This window comes from Danio rerio, chromosome 3 (assembly GCF_049306965.1).
Source record: "Danio rerio strain Tuebingen ecotype United States chromosome 3, GRCz12tu, whole genome shotgun sequence".
Classification (NCBI taxonomy): domain Eukaryota; kingdom Metazoa; phylum Chordata; class Actinopteri; order Cypriniformes; family Danionidae; genus Danio; species Danio rerio.
The window spans coordinates 1,783,487-1,803,699 of NC_133178.1; the positions used below are offsets into that span (position 1 = coordinate 1,783,487).

The window sequence follows — 20,213 nt, forward strand, 5'->3', positions numbered from 1 at the left end:
CATACATTAGATGTAATTCTGTCTTATGGAATCGAGGTTATTGACGTAGACATTATACCACAAAGTAATGATATTACAGATCACTACCTCTTACTATATAAGCTGTGTTTACCTGAAATTAGCAAACCCGCTCCAATACTCCGCCCTAGTAGAACTATTGTTCCATCAACCAAAGATGAATTTATAAATAACTTACCTGATCTCTCTCTATTTTGTAATGCACCCGCAAACTCAAATGATCTTGATGAAGTAACCAGCGATATCAGGTAAGCAATATATTTTATTATATTAATGCACACCACTCTCAGGCTGTGTCTGTGTGTGCTCTCTCTTCTCCCGACTGCTCCTCCCGTTCTTTTTAAGAAGGGAGTCTCTCCGGCCCAATCACTAGAAAGACAGGTGTTATTTATCATTTCTGATTGACCTGCTGATTAGCCGCCGGGCTCCTAGCATAAAAACAAAAAGTGATTATTGCGGTTGCCGCAATGTGGTTGCTTGTTTCTCTGCAGTTGGCTTGTCAGTGCTAAATCCCTTTTGGTTTTAATAAAAAAATAAGATTATTTATTATTAAACATTGTGAGATGATAGTCGTGTGATTTTTAAAATAAGAGTATGCCTTGGTATTTATGGCTATTGATTTTATACCCGCGACCCGTATGGTTAAACATCAAGTAGCCGACATTTTGATTACCTGACCAGCGGATTTATTTATTTTATTTTTATTTATTGGTTTATTTGGCAGGGACAGTGTACATTAATAAGCATTTCTGCCAATGCACCAGAATTAGCCCGAAGGCTATTTTTCATCTGTTGTCCATTTAAGGACAGGACTTAAATGAAAGAATCGCAGAGAACAAGGTTTTATGCGTCCCCAATATGCAATGCCAAGAGAGGGACTCCATAAGGTATCGTACACTGCACACACTTTGTGTAATGTGTGAAGTCGTGGACGCATAAGGGCAAGGATAACTAGTCCTTTAACCCTCTAGGGTTGAAGACCGCCTATACGTGTTTTGACCTGTGGTGGCCTCAAACTGCTGAAATGAACTTAAATTACACTTTCAGTTTGGATCGTACAGATAAGATCAATACATCAATCGAATCTGTTATGTGTCTACTTTTTGTTGTGTACACTCACAACAACAACAAACGTGTGTGTTTTTGCAAAAAAGGAAAACAAACAGTGTAGGCATTCTGTCTTTTCTCTCTCCGTGAACTGCTTTTATAAACGTGTCAGTAAAATGCACTGAAACTCCGCGAAATCATAATGCACACATATGAGACATGCATTTCTAGAAAGCTTAAAGTGTCTACTTTTAAACGCAGCTATGCATGTTGAAAACAAACATTGCTTGAAAAAGTAATCAGATTGAAACCAACGCTATGTCTAGTTTCTCAGTCTGATCTCATTAGTTTTAATGCGACCACGCCCACAAGGCATTGCTATTACAAACGTCTGAAGATGCGAGCAGACGGTGGTCAGAAAAACACGTCACTAAAATGAAAGGAAACTCGGCAAATAGTCAACAAAGACGATGATTTATTATATCTATATAAAGCTTGATATGTCTACTTGTGCATTAACCATTTCAGATCGAAAACAAATTATCTCTTTTTATGTAATCCGTATAAAAGCAAAGGACTGTACGGATTCTCCTATATCGCCTCATTACAGCAGCGTGGTCCCGCCTCTCAGTAAGCACATGTAGCCAAGAAGTGCTCCGAGCTTACTCAGTAATGAGAGTAATGATGGTATGTGTCATGCCAACAAACTATTAGATGAAGATGTAGCCTTCAACTCCACAAAATCTTTAAAAACGCTACAAAAGTGGACCAAGATAAAAACAATCCAGCGTCTGTGAGTCTCCGCTGATGTCAAGAAGAAGGCCAGCGGTTACAGTGAAATACTGCCTTTTTCCTGCGCCCCTCCTCATCACAGGAGACCTGTCTGCAAGACTACATTTCTAAGTGTCCTTTGTAAGTTTATTCTTTAAATAATTTCTGTGAATACCGAATGAGAGGATGATCACTTGCGCCAAAAGCTGCTGTGATGCACGCGACTGCAAAAAAAAAAAAAACGAAATAAACTTCATTTAAACAATTTATGTATGGCATGGCCATTAAAAATAAAGTGTTCCTTAACCAGATAGTTTTTCAAGTTACTTATAAAGAGAATGTGACTTCAGTCATGTTGTTGTGATGTTTTAAGCTGACTAGGTACACAATAAAAAAAATCTAAATCGTGAATCGAACTTTATAAAAAATCAGGCCTATTAGAGGAATACAAAGTTAGCGTTATGCCGAGTTCAGACTGCATGATTTGCAAACTAGTAGTGTCACAGTTGTTTTCACACTGCATGACTATCTGGGCTAGCGTTTCGTCGCTGCTTTGTTTACACTGCAAGATGGTTCGGCGACATGGACATTCACATTGCATGACTTTACTATAGGGAGAATCGCCGACAACTTCGTCCAAACTACGTCTCACAGCCAAAAACATGTAGTATATATTTTGTTATTAACTACATAATGAGAAAGAAGCCTTTAATGGGGTAGAACATGTACATATTTGCTCACCTGGGTTTAAAGGGAATTAGCCATTTCTCCTCAACGTTGATAATAAACTAATTTCTTTCTGTATGAAACGTCAAACAGACACGGTTGCTCCTGAGTCCTGTCAAACCTCCACTAGTTTTTCCTCCATTTCGTGGGTCCAAATAAACCGAAAAAGAGCGCTTTTAACTTCTCCCCCAGCCTCCCGCTAGCCTGCAGCAGGTATACACACACACACAAGTGAAAGCTGCTCTCTCATTGGCTGTAGGCGATCGCTGATGTTATTTTCAGTCAAAACTCAATTCACACGGCATGATTTGAATCGCCGACAGCTCCAGATATTCAGCACGCCAAATATCTCACAGGCATCGGCGACTCATCGGCAATTCTCTCAGATCGCGTCTTTGATCGTTCACACTGTGTGATTGTCACTCACGTGCACGAGCAGCGATTTGCCTGTGATTTCAGGCATTTGTCGGCGATTTTTTTAAAACCTGTCGGCGAGCCAAATTCGGGGCTAAAATCACGCAGTCTGAACTAGTCATTAGCGCCACTATAAAAGATCTGTGTTTCATATAAGACAGCAATCTAACTTTTGAAAACAATATATCCAATGTCACAACAACTGCCTACTTTCATCTGAGAAATATCCATCTATCCATCTATGCCATCCATCTCTGATGCAGAAAAGCTAGTCCATGCTTTTATGAGCTCTAGGCTGGATTACTGTATTTCTCTGTTTGCTGGCTGTCCAGCATCCTCTATTAACAAACTTCAATTAGTACAAAATGCAGCAGCCAGAGTTCTGACCAGCTCTAGAAAATATGATCATATCACCCCAATTTTATCCTCCTTACACTGGCTGCCTGTTAAGTTTTGTATTGAATTTAAAATATTACTTCTCACCTATAAAGCTCTAAATAATCTAGCTCTTGTTTATCTAACCAACCTTCTGTCTTGCTACAATCCAACTCGCTCTTTAAGATCTCAAAACTCAGGGCTTCTGGTAGTACCTAGAATAGCAAAATCAAGTAAAGGAGGTCGAGCCTTCTCATTTATGGCTCTTACACTCTGGAATAGCCTTCCTGATAACGTCCGAGGCTCAGACACACTCTCCCAGTTCAAAACTAGATTAAAGACCTATCTGTTTAGTAAAGCATACACTCAATGCATCACCTAGCGGGTTCAACACAGGCTTCTGCATCTTGCTTATATACACTATGAACAGCAGCTACGCTAATTATTCTCTTTATTCTCTATTTTCACCTGGGGCATACTCATCCCGAGGTCCTCAGATCATGCGGAGTCACTGATTGGATCCAAGACCAGCGATGAGATGATCCCAAGGTTTCCATATCCGGGACCAGGCCGTATCCTGAGCAGCTGCTGCACTGATGGTCATGGAGGAGTGGAGAACATGAGACTGATTCCAATGAGAGCATGAGGCTGATTGCCAGCTTCCAGCCTCCACAGCTGAGACTGCAGCTCTGCACAAGACTTTTGGCCAGCAGAGAAATTAAAATGGTTGTGCCCAACTGCGTCTGGTTTCTCTCAAGGTTTTTTCTTCACTCTCCTATTGGTAAAGTTTTTTTCCCTCTCCGCTGTCACCACTAGCTTGCATGGTTTGGGATCAGTAGAGCATCGCATCGATGAGTTTGCTCTTCAGTGTTTGAACTCTCAGTAATGATTTTAAATCACACTGAACTGAGCTAAACTGAGCTGAACTTAAACACTAAAAACTGAAGTACTCTGTTCCGGTTACTATGACCATTTCTGTGAAGCTGCTTTGACACAATCTATATTGTAAAAGCGCTATACAAATAAAGCTGAATTGAATTGAATGTGTAAGTTTTTAATTGCAAGTCGCTTAGATGAGAAAATGGCAAAGAAACTTCCCGCTTGACTGCTATTAATAGGGGGAGGACATTTCTGATAAATAGAGTAATACTTCATTTATTGACTTCATACATTTGCATTTTAAACTAAATTCTACTCAGACCTACTCAGTCTTCAAGAGGTACTTCCAGTACCACCAGACCCCCATATCCTCAGCTCTCCATCCATCTGCCATCGTGTCGGGTGACGAATGCCCACCTCTACCATCCATCCAAACTATTATACTCCACATCCATTCCAAATACAATCACACTCTACACAAAGGATATATTTCCACTCACACAGCCCAAACCTCAATGCCATATTCACACCAGCTTTTTTAATTTTGAGAGTTTCTGAAATAACATAAAATTTCAATCCCACAATCCACCTCACCATATCTGTTCTAAATTTGCAGGATGAAGAAACGCTATCTTTCTTTATTAAGCAAAGCAAAACAGATACATTTCACAAAGAACACTCTATATAGTTTTAATATCCCCTCCCCCACACACTCATTCCAAACCCTCTTAGCATTCTTACAACACAGGAGAGCAATACCACCTCAGGGAGACCCAGCTGATCCCCTACAGCCGACTTCCACCCACATGCATTTATAGTTATAAGCACGACTCTGCCATTTCCCCCTATCCCTCCTTCTATTACTCTAGGAGCTCATTCACTACCCTTCCCCCTTTTATTCTTCCTTTAACTTTTTCCCTACAAACTTGAACTATCCCATACTTCTATTCACTCTTATTCACCACAGCTCATACACATATAGGGGTCGCCCAGAGTTTCAATTGCTACAGCAGCAACATTCTCATATACACTTACATTTCCAAATACCTCTATCATTTAACTCCCCCACACTAATACAGGAGTAAATGCTTCTGCGGGACCGCACATTGCCTCCATACTGACCCACTGCACCTCTGCAGCAGTAGAGACGCTCCGCTGAGCTACACTCACCCATAGCATTACTGCAACTGCAGTGATGCTTTAGCTGAACCCTTATTCTCTTTCATCTCTACATATCACTACTGGCAGTATTTAACATTCCCGCTGGAGCACTCATACCACTCCAATACAGACTACTGCCGAACCTTATTCTCCCTCTGCACCACTACCACAGCAGTGACGCTCTGCCTGAGCTCACACACATCTCCATTTAGCCATTCACTACCAACACACTCTCCAGCACTGCCACAGCAGTTAAAACGTCTCCGCAGAAGCGTACTAGTCTTCCAGTATTGATTTCCACCACACCTCTGCAACAGCAGAGAAGCTCCGCTGAGCTTCTTTTCCCCTCTGCACCCCTGTCACAGCAGTGACGCTCTGCCTGAGCTCACATACACTTTTATTTAACATACCACTACTGACACACTGATTTTCATTGCACCTTTGCAACCGTAGAGATGCTCCACCTAGCAGAAAGTCTTTTCTTTATCACAGACTCTATCGCACCTCCGCTCTGCTCAGGTTATCCTGACATTTCATCACTACCATTTTAAGTCTCTCTAGCATCCTGCATTAAAATGATTACATCTGTCTCACTCTCCCGTCAGTTAAATACTGCTACAGGAGCACACATAGCATTTGCAACATTGGCAACCAATACACCACTTTAGTTGTAGTGATCACTCAAACCTAAACCTTTATACTCTTGCTCCTGCAAACCCTCTCCTGGTACCATCTTTATTACACTTTCCATTCAGCAGCCGGTTATGGCTTTGATCTTTATTGCTTTTTGGGGTTTTTTCAGTATGCAGCTGCTGTCCTGAGCTTATTAAGGCAACTTGGGGAGTTCTCGAGATCTACCTGAGCTCAAACTCTCCTCTTGCCTTGCAAACGGGAGGGAGCCTGAGGCTCAAGGATCTTATGATCTTAAGGCTCTCTCCCGGGACAGCCTGCCAAACAAGCTTTATAATCAATCATCAGCTAAGTGTCAACTCTTGAAAGCGCAATTTGCAGCGATCGCTGTTTTTCCTAATGCAGTGGTTTTCAAACTTTTTTCACCAAGTACCACCTTAGAAAAAAATTGTCCAAAAAAGAAAAAAATACCACCATAATGACCAGTATTAAAAAATAGCATCATAGGCCTAGTTAAGCAGCTATAGTGTGCACAGTTTAAAAATTGAGGCAGTTTAATTCCTATTATTAAGAATATGTATTATTGTCAGCCACTTTAAACATTTTAAATGGTCTGAACATTAACTGGGCTTGCAGGAGAAAAAAAAAAACTTTAAATTACAATGTGCTTTAAAAAGTTCATTAAAATGGCACTGTTCTTAAAAAGTATAAAGAAAACTGCTGCACTTAAATCTAAAGTATTCATAGTAGCCTATTCATCAAAAGCTGGAAATATTGCTTGGACCACATAAATATAGGCTATATGACATATTCATACACTCTCTGACAAATCTTAAAATATATGTTAAATGTACTTATGACAGGGTTCATACAGGCACAGCCTAATGAAAATCAAGGCATTTTAAGCACTTTTTCCAGCACCTATTTTTTATTTTATTTTCAAGACTGACATGCTATGTATTGAAGACCTAAAATGTATTCTCAGCAACATATAAAACATTGCATAGGAATTGATACAAATAAAAACCATTAATAATAATATTTATTAATCATATATTAATAATATAATAGACCTGCACTAAATGCTTTTAAAGCTTTGAAAGGTTTAATTAAAGTATATGATGAAAAGATTTAAATTTAGCCTTTTATTTGCATATTTCACACAATTTTTCTTTACAATATGGCAAATTTGTTTCTTAAATAGCTGTACATAACATGTAGATTTTATTTTACACTTGATCTTAAACTAAAATACAAACTTTACAAAAAAAATACAAGTACACTGTCAGTAATAAAATAAAACAAATGACTTCATTATAATTGCATACATGACTGCAATCTCATGTTAAAATAAAGCACTCGCCACATTTGCAGAAATGGGTTATTGCGCAATACCTTTATTCCCGCGCCGCCATTCAGAATGTATTTAGAGCAGTGAGTGACAGGTCAGGTGAGTCGACTCGCTGTCGGGGAGTGAAACATGTATGTAGATCATCAAAAAGGCAGGAAATATGTCCGCGGTTTAATTACTCTGCTAGACATCTCTATAGTGAAAACATCCGAGAAGCATTAATCAACAAAAACATTTGTATTTAAGTGTTTTTTCTGTCTCTGCAACACAGAAAGCCTTTGTCCCGCCCTTACATTTCACGCAAAACTAGACAAGGTCGACTGTGATTGTTCACTTTTCATGTCAGACAAATCACGCTTCAGACTCCATTCTTAAACTTTGGAAACTAAATTTTAGCAGTTTATGACACAATGCACAAAAATCAACATTTCTAAGCACAGCGCTGTGATCATACACTTCACAAAACAGCCAATGCTGATCACATCAATGTTATAGTACATATCAAAGAATTAAAAGTGTTAGTTTATTTAATTATCTGGTGATTCCTCCATGAACCACAGTTTGAGAACCACTGTCCTAATGTAATCGAAGCGATAGATTGCACGCACATTGCTATAAAGGTACCTTCTGAAGACAAATTTGCATACGTGAATCGGAAACATTTCCATTCAATAAATGTGCAAGTTTAAAAAATGTGCAAAAAAAGTGATGCTCAAATGCACACAATAAATATTGTGGCAAGGTGGTCTGGGTCAACCCATGATTCATTCATCCACAAACAGCATGGTTTGGATGAGGCTGCAAGGCGGCAGGGTGCGCGATGTGTCTTGGTGAGTGATGTATTTAAAGATATTATTCCAGCTAAGTTGTTTATTTTTTATTTTGAGTGCAATTATTTGACTGCATATCAGGAGACCGTAGTTATCCATTAAAGACGTAGCTGTTAACCCCCTTCAATAATCCACAAACTGACCAAGAGCGCAGATACAATGATGGCCATTCTCGTACTCGGTCAGTTGTAGAGCGGGCGATTGGGCAGCTGAAATGCCGGTGGCGCTGCCTTGATAAGAGCGGAGGGGTGCTGCTATACCACCCTAACAGTGTTCCTCTGATACATCTGTGTCTCCCAAAGACACGGACACTACTCCAGATGGTAAAGTGTCGCCCACAATTGAGGCAACTCTCTCCTCAAAGGGTGATAGTTCAGCATCCCCTGTTCCCTCGCCTGTTCACTCTACACTTTGATGGTGCGCTGCTGTTCTCCTCTTAACCTGCACCTTTACATCGGACCATTTCTTTTTTAATTCACTCAGTGCGATGTTCAGGCCCCACTGCGTTAACCGTGTCAGCTAAACTCTCCCACTTTATTTTTTTCACACAGTTTTGTGTATTTTTTTAACACAGTTTTTCTCTGGTCTACCTCCAATAGGAGCATCTCCAATTCACATTCTGTGAAGTTTCTTTTCTTGCTTGCTTTTGCCATTGCTTTTTTGTTTGGTTTTGCCAAAGTGGAGTCATTAGCATATTCATACGGGGGAGGGGGCAGGGAGGGGGTTTGTGCTCGTGCACGTGCGCTCAGTTTCACATTCATTCGGATGTACAAACAGAATATGCGTGGAATTCCGCGTACGGAGTCTTTCATACATCTGAATTTTTTTTTTTTTTTACTGTGTTTGCACATTTACAGCTTTGTGCGTACACAATGTTTTAGTATTAATTCAACACAAGTCTTTGTACATGAGGCCTGTGGTTTTAAGTGACTAAATGTATCAAGTTCTTGTTTTTAGAAATATATGGATGAAAAAAATTTTTTTTATACAATTAAAATAATATTTTATAAATTTGATATAATGTAATACATTGAACTATGCTTGAGAAAGTCACACCATAGAAAAATGGTGAGACATCAAAAACTATATATATATATATATACATATATATATATATATATATATATATATATATAGATAGATAGATAGATAGATAGATAGATAGATACACACACACACACACACACACTGCAAGGGGACAATGCCGGGGGTAGCGATGTAGCCACACAACAAGAACGTCGCTGTTTCAAGCCACGGTTGGGTCAGATGGCATTTCTGTGTGGAGTTTGCATGTTCTCCCCGTGTTGGCACAGATTTTCCTTCCTATAGGTGAATTGGGTAAGCTAATATTGTCAGTTATTAGAGGCATTTTTATTATGCAAATTGTAAAATATTATGTACAGTTATCTTTATTTGTTTATTGCAGTGGTTCTCAAACTGTGGTACGTGTACCACTAGTGGTACGCAGACTTCCTTCTAGTGGTACGCGGAGAAATGAAATATGTCATGTACATGCTTCACACATTTCAAAATGTATCAAAAATTATGCATATAATATGTAATATATGACATATAGCCTATATTTCTGAGGTAATCTGCCACGTTTTTTAACTGTGCAGAGTTGTAGCTGCTTAACTGGGCCAACTACGCTACTGTATTTCAATACTCATTTTAATGGTGGTACTTGAAGAGCCAATTTTTTTCTGAGGTGGTACTTGATGAAAAAAGTTTGAGAACCACTGGTTTATTGCATTTATACTGTCTACAATCAAAATAATGATTAAATTATTATTGCATGCTTTAATTATGCCTTTCCTTATTGATGACTGATCACGTCATATCCTTGTTGAAAAGAGAGAAAGAGACGGAGTGATACAGTTTTTGACCGTTGTTCCATATTGTATCATTATATAAAGAAAAGTTGGATAATAGAGTGCCATTATAATAGTGCATGTGTGTGAATGAGTATGTATGGGTGTTTCCCAGTGAAGAGTTTGAGCTAGAAGGGCATCCGCTGCTTAAAACATATGCTGGATAAGTTGGCGGTTCATTCCTCTGTGGCGAACCCTGATTAATAAAGAGACTAAGCTGAAAAGAAAATGAATGAATGAATGAATGAATATACTGCAAGGATGGCTAAGATAATATCAAACCCTAAGAACTATTGTGGAATTCCCGAGGCGAGACCACAAAAATTGTCAGAAGAAGATCAGGAAACCAGTTGTTCAACTGTTCTATTTCTCCCACACTTCCTGCCCTTTACGTTACCTTTTCCACCAGAGCAGATCACACACATTCCACACAGAATGTCCAAGGTTTTAATATGGTATATATTGTATCTATCTTGAATTTAATATGGTTTGTCTATACCAAACATGAACATAAAGCTACAAGATGTAATGTAATGTAGGATGTAATGTAATGTGTTAATAAATACACATTACATTACATCTTGTGACTCAATTTTCATGTTTGGTATCATCTTAAATGTCTATGTGTAATTGGTAAAGTGGTCTTAATTTTACAGTAATATTTCACAATTTTACTTAAATGTCGATCTGTTTATTGGCATTAATAAAATCTTTTGCCAGATGCTCCACCCCAGAGCAAATGGTTGACACCTCAAACTCACTACCAGGCAAAAGAGACTTTGTGAAGCTTTTATTGTCTTGAATTTAAGGCTGTTTTTTTTCTGAGTTGAGTATTTAAGGGAAAGATGCAAAGATGTCATTGGAATCTTGTAGGCAAGACACATCGTTGCAGTGTATGAGTTTCTGAGCTTTGATTCAAGACTTATATGCTGCAGCGTTCTTCATCTATCTCTAACTCTTGGATTTATCTTTAAGTAATTAATGTTGTACATTTCTGTTGTACATGTCTTTTTATTCTTTGATTCTGTAATTGGCATGATACACTTTCATCTGGGGGGAATTGCAGCATCGTTCAGCTGACTCACTGTGGTGGGTGTGTCGCTGCCATGCATCTGGTGTGTAGCATATCAGACATCTCATTGTTTTTGTTAGAAGAGGTTCGAACCTGTATTTCATGTTTCAGGTAATGAACTGGGTGGAGTAGTCATGCTTTAATTGCAATAATTTCTGTGGTAATCTGGCTCTAGTGTGTTAGTTATTTTGTTGGTCTTTCTACAACAAAAAGCCTTAGTTCCCCATCTGCGCCACATTAACTACTCTTTTAAGATGAGTGAGCAGTTGGCAACCAGACTATATAAGTATTAGCTAACCCAACATCATCTGACTAACTTCATAGTCAAGATACTGTCCATTAGAAAAAACGCAATCCCAGGGCATGAAACTCTGAGCGGTGTTTGGTCCCTAATGAACGTATAACTGAAGAGTACGGGATCAAATATAGATCAAAACTCTAAATTAAGTCATAAACAATGAATGTGATCCGTTCTTACAATTAGAAATACAGTCTAAAGTTAACGGTCACTTAAAATTGGAATCAGATTAAGTTTGGAGCTAAAAAACTAATACAAATAAATCCTAATCAATATCAGAATTCTTTTCAGAAACACTAGAAAAGGCTTACATGCATAGAAACCTTCAACCATGCTGTTAGTTTCCTTATTGGGCTAATAGATGGACTTCTACAACACACAGGGTTGGACAATGAACCAAACACTGGCCAATTTAGTGTTAGAGATTGTAAATATTTTATATACACACAACTGTATACTTTCCCTCTCTCAGCAGCAATATTTATAGTAGCAGTACACTTACTGTACTCTAAATCCAGTGATGACTGCAGTTGTGTCTCTTGACGACTATGGGGGATTACTTCATCTACTTTCTGAAGTATATCAGAGCGCTGTGTGTTTAGTAGTTGAAGGCGTCCTCCTCCACACTCTGCAGATAACTGCTGAAAAAGTTTATTTTCTTTCACAGAATATAGTTTACTGCTGTGTTTCTTGTCATCAGTAGTCAGAATCATTGTGTGCCCCATTGCCTGCTCGTCCATGTCGATCAGCACTGAAGATATTCGATCTTTATGAAACTGTGTGAAATCATTGTGCTGCAGCACCAGAATGATCACATCAGGATTAAAATTAGACAGCTCTGATGCTTTCTGTGTTGCTGCTGCTTTTGTAAGGTTTGTTTTGAGCAGGTCAGTGCTAATGATGGTGATGTTTCTGTCCTCCACTCTTTCAATGTGCTCTTCATCAGTTGATGGTGTTTTCGTTCCAAACAAATTTTTACCTAAGATTAGGTTTCCCACTTTGTTGTTTTCTAACATACTCATCCCCAACAGGACAATCCTCAGATCACTCACTGAAACACATTACAACAAAATGATTTGAAATCTGTGTACAAAATGGTATATATTACTGAATCAATGTATTTTGAGATCAAATACCCCTTAACAATGATAAACTCACAACAGCATCAAGATATCGCATTTACTGTAGCTATAAGTAGCCATTAAGTAATCTCATAATATTATAGAGTAGCACTTCAATAGTACTAACTAAAGTTATTACACAAATCATTCTGACTTACGGTTGGGACGGTCATCAGGTGGACTTTGACTTCTATTGATTTCTACACAAACACAAAATACAAATAACAGTTAGTACGTATGGATGTATTATGTTCCCTATAGGCCTGAGGAGGAAAATAAGACCAAGGCACGTGGTTTAACATCTGCAATTCAATTCAGAACTGACAAATGTGTACCGTAGAAGAGTTTTGCACCAGTAACAAATGTTGATTTTACTTCTTTCTGCTACACTAACATACACCTGTATCAAGGCTATTAACGTGGGCATAAGATCCCAGTATTATTCCGCAACCAGTCTGTACTTTTTGCCCCATTGCCTTTCATGCATATGCAAATGCACCAGACTGTAAATGCAAGCTCATGCGACAAACTTTTCATGCGGATGCATTATAAAATTTCAGCTTGGTGAACTCTGACCTGTGAATTTGTTTCATATAAATGTGAGAGAGCATGTTCAATTATGATCAAAATGTTCCTCAAAATGTGCCTCTATGTAAATACATTTGAATTATGGAGCAATCGCTCATTTTATCAGTGTTAGGTCATCTTAATTTATACCGCCTCTTCCCTCGCGTGACTATGGCTTTGGGCTAGAAATTTATGATTCGCTGATTCAAATGATCCTTTCAGGCTGCAACAAAAAGCCATTCAACTTAAGAAGTTGTTATATTTATTTAGTTATTGCTATTCCGTGCACACTTTTAGGTGCAATGACTTAACTGCTACGGTCACACTTTACAATAAGGTCCATTAGTTAATGTTTAGTAATGCATTTCATAACATGAACAAACCATGAAAAATACATGTACTACAGTATTTATTCATTTTAGTAAATGTTAGTTAATGAAAATACAGTAGTTCATTGTTAGTTCATGTTAACTCATAATGCATTAACTAATGTTAACAAGCATGGACTTGAATGTTAATAATGCATTAGTAAATGTTCAATTATGATTAATAAATGCTGTACATGTGTTAATCATGATTAGTTAATGTTAGTAAATGCATTAACTAATGAACCTTATTGTAAAGTGTTAACACTGCTACTTTAGCTACTTTGGTATGATGTCACATAAAATTCACTAAATGTGTAGATTAAAACTTTTTAAACTTTAAAGTTTTTTTTCTGTAATAAACACTAAGTAATTATGGCCTGGGCAAATCAAGACTTTGTCAGGAAAAAGAGTGTCAGGTGGATATTTAGAGCAAAATGTGATAAAGAAAAAGTTAAAGAAAAAAAATTGGAACCTTGAAATGTAATAGTCTTAACAATAGTTATTAGCCTCATATTAACCCTCTAGGGTTGAAGACCGCCTATACGTGTTTTGACCTGTGGTGTCGTCAAACTGCTGAAATGAACTTAAATTACACTTTCAGTTTGGATCGTACAGATAAGATCAATACATCAATTGAATCTGTTATGTGTCTACTTTTTGTTGTGTACACTCACAACAACAACAAACGTGTGTGTTTTTGCAAAATAAGGAAAACAAAAAGTGTAGGCATTCTGTCTTTTCTCTCTCCGTGATCTGCTTTTATAAACGCGTCAGTAAAATGCACTGAAACTCCGCGAATACAAAACGCACACAAATGAGACATGCATTTCTATAAAGCTTAAAGTGCCTACTTTTAGATGCAGCTATGCATGTTGAAAACAAACATAGCTTGATAAAGTAATCAGTATGAAATCAACGCTATGTCTAGTTTCTCAGTCTGATCTCATTAGTTTTAATGCGACCACGCCCACAAGGCATTGTTATTACAAGCGTCTGAAGATGCGAGCAGACGGTGGTCAGAAAAACACGTCACTAAAATGAAAGCAAACTCGGCAAATAGTCAACAAAGACGATGATTTATTATATCTATATAAAGCTTGATATCAAGTCGAAAACAAACTCAGAATCGTATTATTATTAATAATCTTTGTATATACTATTCCATATATTATGATGTATTGTTTTGTTTGTTTTTTTGTAACCAGTTTAAGATGTTTGACAATGTTAAGATAATATGTTGCAGTTTGGCATGTTTTTTACTTATTTATGGACATAAAGTTCAATAAAAAATATCCTGGATTTGAAGAATATTGTGTTGCTGGACTTCACTGAGCTCAAGTAATAGTTTAATGTATGAAATTGTAAATGAACTTGACTGTTGATGTCTTAAATAATAATGTCAAATAACCAACATTTCTCAAAAAGGATATATCTCATTTTGCAACGATACTCTTCATATACATTTTTTTTAAAGTAGATTTGCTATATGTAAGTTTATAAAGTTTTAAGAGTTTTATAGAAAGTGTACTGACTCTCATGAGTGTATCTCCAGTTATTTTGTGTGATTAATATATTTTAAATAAACTGCAAACAAAAAAAGTATATAAACTTTCCTTTGTTTCCTTCTTAAAAAAAAATCTTCCTTTTTAGTCACATACTGTACCTGTCTGATGGCTCAATATGCAGCTCATTATGCAGGTCTTTGTCTTCAGGTGTGACTCACTGCATAGTAATGATAGTTCACGCCTTCTTGCATAAACCAATTTCATACAGAGAGTGACTTAGAAATATTTATTCATTATAATGTTTTCTGTGCGCAAGTAAACGAGATGATTCTCACATCATTTTGCAGCAAATAAATACATAAATAAATAAAAATAAATAAAAAACTGGGCTACAGTTTTTTACAAGATCCAGTTCTCAAAAGTCTTGTGCACAATTGTTTTTAAGATACTGAAAACAACAAAATGTCAGAGCATGTCAAAACTTCTCCAGAGCCCCAAAACACCCTCAGACCCCTGAGGGTTAATGGAACGATATTTTGTATGTATTACACAACCAAGAGTGAGATCTGCTGTTTTTTTTTTTTTTTTCAACTTTATTCAATTATTAAATAAAACAAATAAATATTCATGTAATCAATATATTATAAGACAATTATGAAATTACTTAAATGGAAAAGCTCTTTTTTATTTCAGGCTAAAATAATATAAACTTTTTGAATTAGTGTTTGTTTCCTCTTCTACGACTTCCTCCTTCTAAATGTTCCTGACCTTCATTTGTTTAAAAATATTTTAAATAATCAAAATAAAGAATAGTGCTTAAATGTACAAAAATATCATTCATGTTGCCATGTATTTTAACAATATAAAGTTATTTCTTCATATAATATTAAGTTACTCTTCAAACATCATTATCTGAACATTGAATCCATAAGCCTCGATACACTTTTATCAATATCACAAAATTCTGAACAGAACTAAGAAGACTTACCAGACTTTCTAGATGATGGGCTGCTGTCTGCCATCTTCACAACACATTTAACAGAACATTAAAATATAAACTGTTCCAGTCGAGTGGTTATACTTTGCTGGATGTTTATTAAATGAAAGTGCTTGTAACTCTACAGCACAAACTGGTTGGACCTGAAATTAGAGTACAATCCACACAACAACCTGTGTCATATGATTCCATCAGCATGATCTGGCAGAGGATGGACATATTTCAAGAGTATTAAAATCTACATCTTCTTGTCAGGGTTCTGCCACTATGGTCTTGTGAATTCTTGTTTTAGTGGCAGAGTCCAGACATTAGTCCTGTCTTGTCCTGTTTCTGTCATTGTGTGTCTCTGGACGCGCGCGCTCTTGTACTCGTGTTTGTGTTTTCGTCTGTCTGCAGCGTGGTGTTTCATTCCCAGCGTCTCAGTCCAGTTGGTTTCGGTTTTGGTCGGCGCTGGGATGAAACGTGCACGCTGCGTATGTGAGTGCACGGTGAGTGCTTTCTTTCATCGTGTACTCGTGTCTTATGTGCAGTCTTCTGTTGGTGTTGTGTTTAGTACGTGGTGCGTCTTTACATGCACTGCGTGCTTGTGTTGTCATGAACGCGTGGTTAATGAGTTATTGTGTGTTAAATTAGCCCTGCATATAATCCCTTCATGTCTGCTGTCCTGTGCCAGTTCGTCATTGATATTTCTCTGTCTTGTTGTTTCCAGCCCTGCCTTGTCCTGCTAGCCCAGTCAAGTTTGTTTTGAAGGAGTCGGAGTTCTACCTTCCAATCCATCAACATTTATTCAGCGTTTATCCTTTTTATTAAATATCATGTCTCTCATCTCTTTGAATATATATTTAATTGATTATCTGAATGAGTATTTAACTTGAATTGATTTGACTAATGAATAAGTTAAAACTGCTTCCTGCAAGAATGTTCTGTGTCCTTGTTTCTTTTTTTGCCTGTCTATTTCAACTTTGTTTTTAGGAGACACACAAACCAGGTCATAGGTCATGGAGACCTCTCTCTCCATCTGTTCCTATGACTGGAGGTCCAATACAGAGGAGAAGAAGACACCTGTTCTAGTTGTCCTAATATATTGCCTATAATTTTTTAGCTGTTTGATTTATCTGTTTTTGAGTATAATTTATTTTAATGTAATTCCTTTTTGTGTGGAGACAGACTGTGTGTAGTAAAGATATTGCAGCAGACTGTTGATGGAAACAGTCTTGAACCAGCCTGATAACACAGCTGAACGTACAAGAAACATCCTTGAGTCTTTAACACAGATGGTCGATTGTCTCTATTGTTTTCATTGTTAAGCTTTTTTACAGGTCGGAGATCAGCTCCTAATAACTTAGGGCGACCTCACCTCTAGGCATCATGTCGCCATCCATATCTGGAGACAGATACAATGCTTTCTTTGACGCACACATTAAGGCCGTCCATATCTGGAAGTAGATACTATGTTTCTTTGACGTATGTATTTAGAATTGTCTATTTCTGTTGTAACCAATGCGGACTGTTTACCTGGATCCCACCCTTTCTGGACTTGTGTAAAGAGTATAATTGTTCGATTGTTGTAACTGTAAGTCAGATCGGCCTGCGAGCTCATCCGAGTGTGAAGCCCTTCTGCCATAGAACGTTCGAGGTTACTAAAGTAACCCTTCGTTCCCCGAGGAGGGGAACGGAAGCACTATAAGTGGATTTGATTGTAAAATCCACGCATAGGGAGGTTCGGTTCAGAAGCTACTTGTCTGAAAGAGTATTGAACGGGCCAATTAAGAATGAATTGGCAGCGCAAGCCTGCGCAGGTGAGCGGCATAAGCAATCAACTGAGTATATAAGCTCACCTGGCGCCAGCAGACGCTATCCTTTTTAAGCTGAAGAGACTTTCAACAGCTAAGGGACAGTCATTATGGCGACGGAGTATAGTGCTTCCGTTCCCCTCCTCGGGGAACGAAGGGTTACTTTAGTAACCTCGAACGTTCCCCTTCGGGGGGAACTTCAGCACTATAAGTGGATTTGATTGTAAAATCCACGCATTGGGAGCCCATTGAAAGCGCCATAATGACTGCACCTTACCAACACCCCCGATGAGGAGATAGTCAAGCAAGCGTGACGCACCCATATCATGGGGGGCGCGGTCCTCCAACGTGTCCCTGGCCCTAATTTATCCTACTTCAACAGAAGTTTTACGGGTTTATATATATTTTTTTGGGAAGTCGTGAGCATCTAGATAATTCTAGGAAAATACGACAGTACGTTGGGAAGCGTGCAATCCCGATAGGGAGGACGCTGCGGAGGCCATCCGTTACATAAGGGGGGATAGATGGCAGAATTTACATATGGACTAGCCCTAAAAAGGGGGAGTACGCATAGCAAAAGAGTGGTTAGCGAGGAGGGAAGACACGGGTCCGCCCAGGGGGGGGACTTAACTGTGGCGGAATAAGCATATGGGATCGCCTAGTGGGGATCACGCATAGCAGGCACCTTACCCAAAACGCGGGCTGACCAGCGGGCAGACCTACAACGTAGTGGGCCAGCAAGTGACTCCTCCGCTGAGTCAGTGCTGGGGGCCACGGAGGAATCTGCAGGGCTCACCTGAAGGGGAACTTTACTGACAGATAAAAAGGCGCACGTATCTCCGTGTTAGGGAAAATGGCGCAGCAAGCGTGTTTCAACACCCTACCGAATTGTTTCCTCAATCACCAAGGGTTACCTAATACCCTTGAGGAAACCGCCTCCACTCGCAGATTGTAAAACCTTGCAAATGTGTTGGGTGTCACCCAGCCCGCAGCTCTACAGATGTCTGTTAGAGGGGCGCCGCGTGCGCGCGCTCGAGCGGATGCGAAGCTCCGAGTGGAGTGCGCACGCGCTCTCGGGGGACGCGGCTCATCTCGGCTCTGATAGTGAAAGAAAGGCATCCACAATCTAGTGGGAACTTATTTCAGTACGGCACTTCCCTGCTGCCGACCGCTATAACAGACGAAGAGCTGCTCAGATGATCTATGCGGTCCGGATAATACGCAAAACGCGAACTGGACAATAAGAAGGGCTGGGTCTGCCTCCTCCGAGGGCAGCGCTTGCAGGCTCACTACCTCGTATTAAAACGGAGTGGTAGGAACCTTGGGCACATATCGCAGGCGGGGTCTCAGGACGTGAGAGAAGCCAGCCCAATTACAGGCATGAGTCACTGACCGAAAAATGCCTCCGGGTCCCCGACCCTCTAATCGATATCAACGCGACCAGCAGAGCTGTCTTCAGGGACAGAAAGATACTGAGTCGAGGATCGAAGGGATCTGACGCGGCTTGTGTAGCGAGGGCGAGATCCTAAGAGGGCATGAGAGGGGGCGGGGTGGATTAATTCGCTTAACGCCCCTGAGGAACCGGATGATGAGGTTATGCGTTCCCACGGTGCCGCCAGCCACCGCGTTATGAGAGCGGAGATGGCAGCCACGTAACCTTGAGTGTGGAGGGCGACAGCCTGCTCTCCAACTTCTCTCGGCGTAAAGAAAGCACAACACTGATCTGGCAAATTACGGGGGTCTTCTCAGCGAGAGACACACCATTCAGTGAATAGACTCCACGTCAGGGCATAGGCGCGCTCGGGGAGGGGGCTCTAGCCCGAGTGACGGTATTAGCCACCGCAATCGGAGGTTACCTAAGTCTTCCTCGCGTCTAAAATCTCTTCAAAGATCGGCGAGGGTGTCAGGTGGTGCCCTGTCCCTGAGAGAGTAGGTGCTCTCTCGAAGGGACTGCCAGGGGAGGGCTATCGCGAGGGAGAGCTCTGACATCCAGGTCCGGTTGAGCCAGAGGGGCGCAACCAGCAACCTGTTCCTCGTCCTCCCTGACCTTGCACAGTAACTGCGCGAGCAGGCTCACTGGGGGAAACGCGTATTTGCGCGTGCCCCGAGGCCAGCTGTAAGCCAGTGCATCCGTGCCGAGAGCACTTGGTCAGGGAAAGAACAACTGGCAATAAGCGATCTCGGGGGAAGCAACAGATCGATCTGGGCTTCCCCGAATCGCGCCCATATCAGCTGAACAGACTCGGGGTGGAGTCTCCATTCTCCAGGACGCAAGGCTGCCGTGAGAGCGCATCGGCTGCACGGTTGAGCTTGCCTGAATATGAATGGCGTGCAGCGATTTCAGCCGCGGATGACTCCAGAGGAGCAGACGGCGGGCGAGCTGAGACATGCGGCGAGAGCGCATACCCCCTATACGGCT

At 39.8% G+C, this 20,213-nt stretch overlaps 1 protein-coding gene across 1 annotated transcript in view; it reads right to left on the reverse strand.

The window, feature by feature from the left end:
- Positions 1-16,393, reverse strand: part of LOC101882729 (uncharacterized) — a 42,046-nt gene extending 25,653 nt beyond the window's left edge. Inside the window, exons 1-3 of the mRNA XM_005168249.6 lie at positions 15,993-16,393; positions 12,723-12,764; positions 11,946-12,494 (exon numbers count right to left, since the gene is read on the reverse strand). Coding sequence (XP_005168306.3) covers positions 11,946-12,494; positions 12,723-12,764; positions 15,993-16,026 — 625 coding nt within the window. The 5' untranslated portion in view covers positions 16,027-16,393. The remainder of the gene's footprint in view (positions 1-11,945; positions 12,495-12,722; positions 12,765-15,992) is intronic.
- Positions 16,394-20,213: the final 3,820 nt, after the last annotated feature.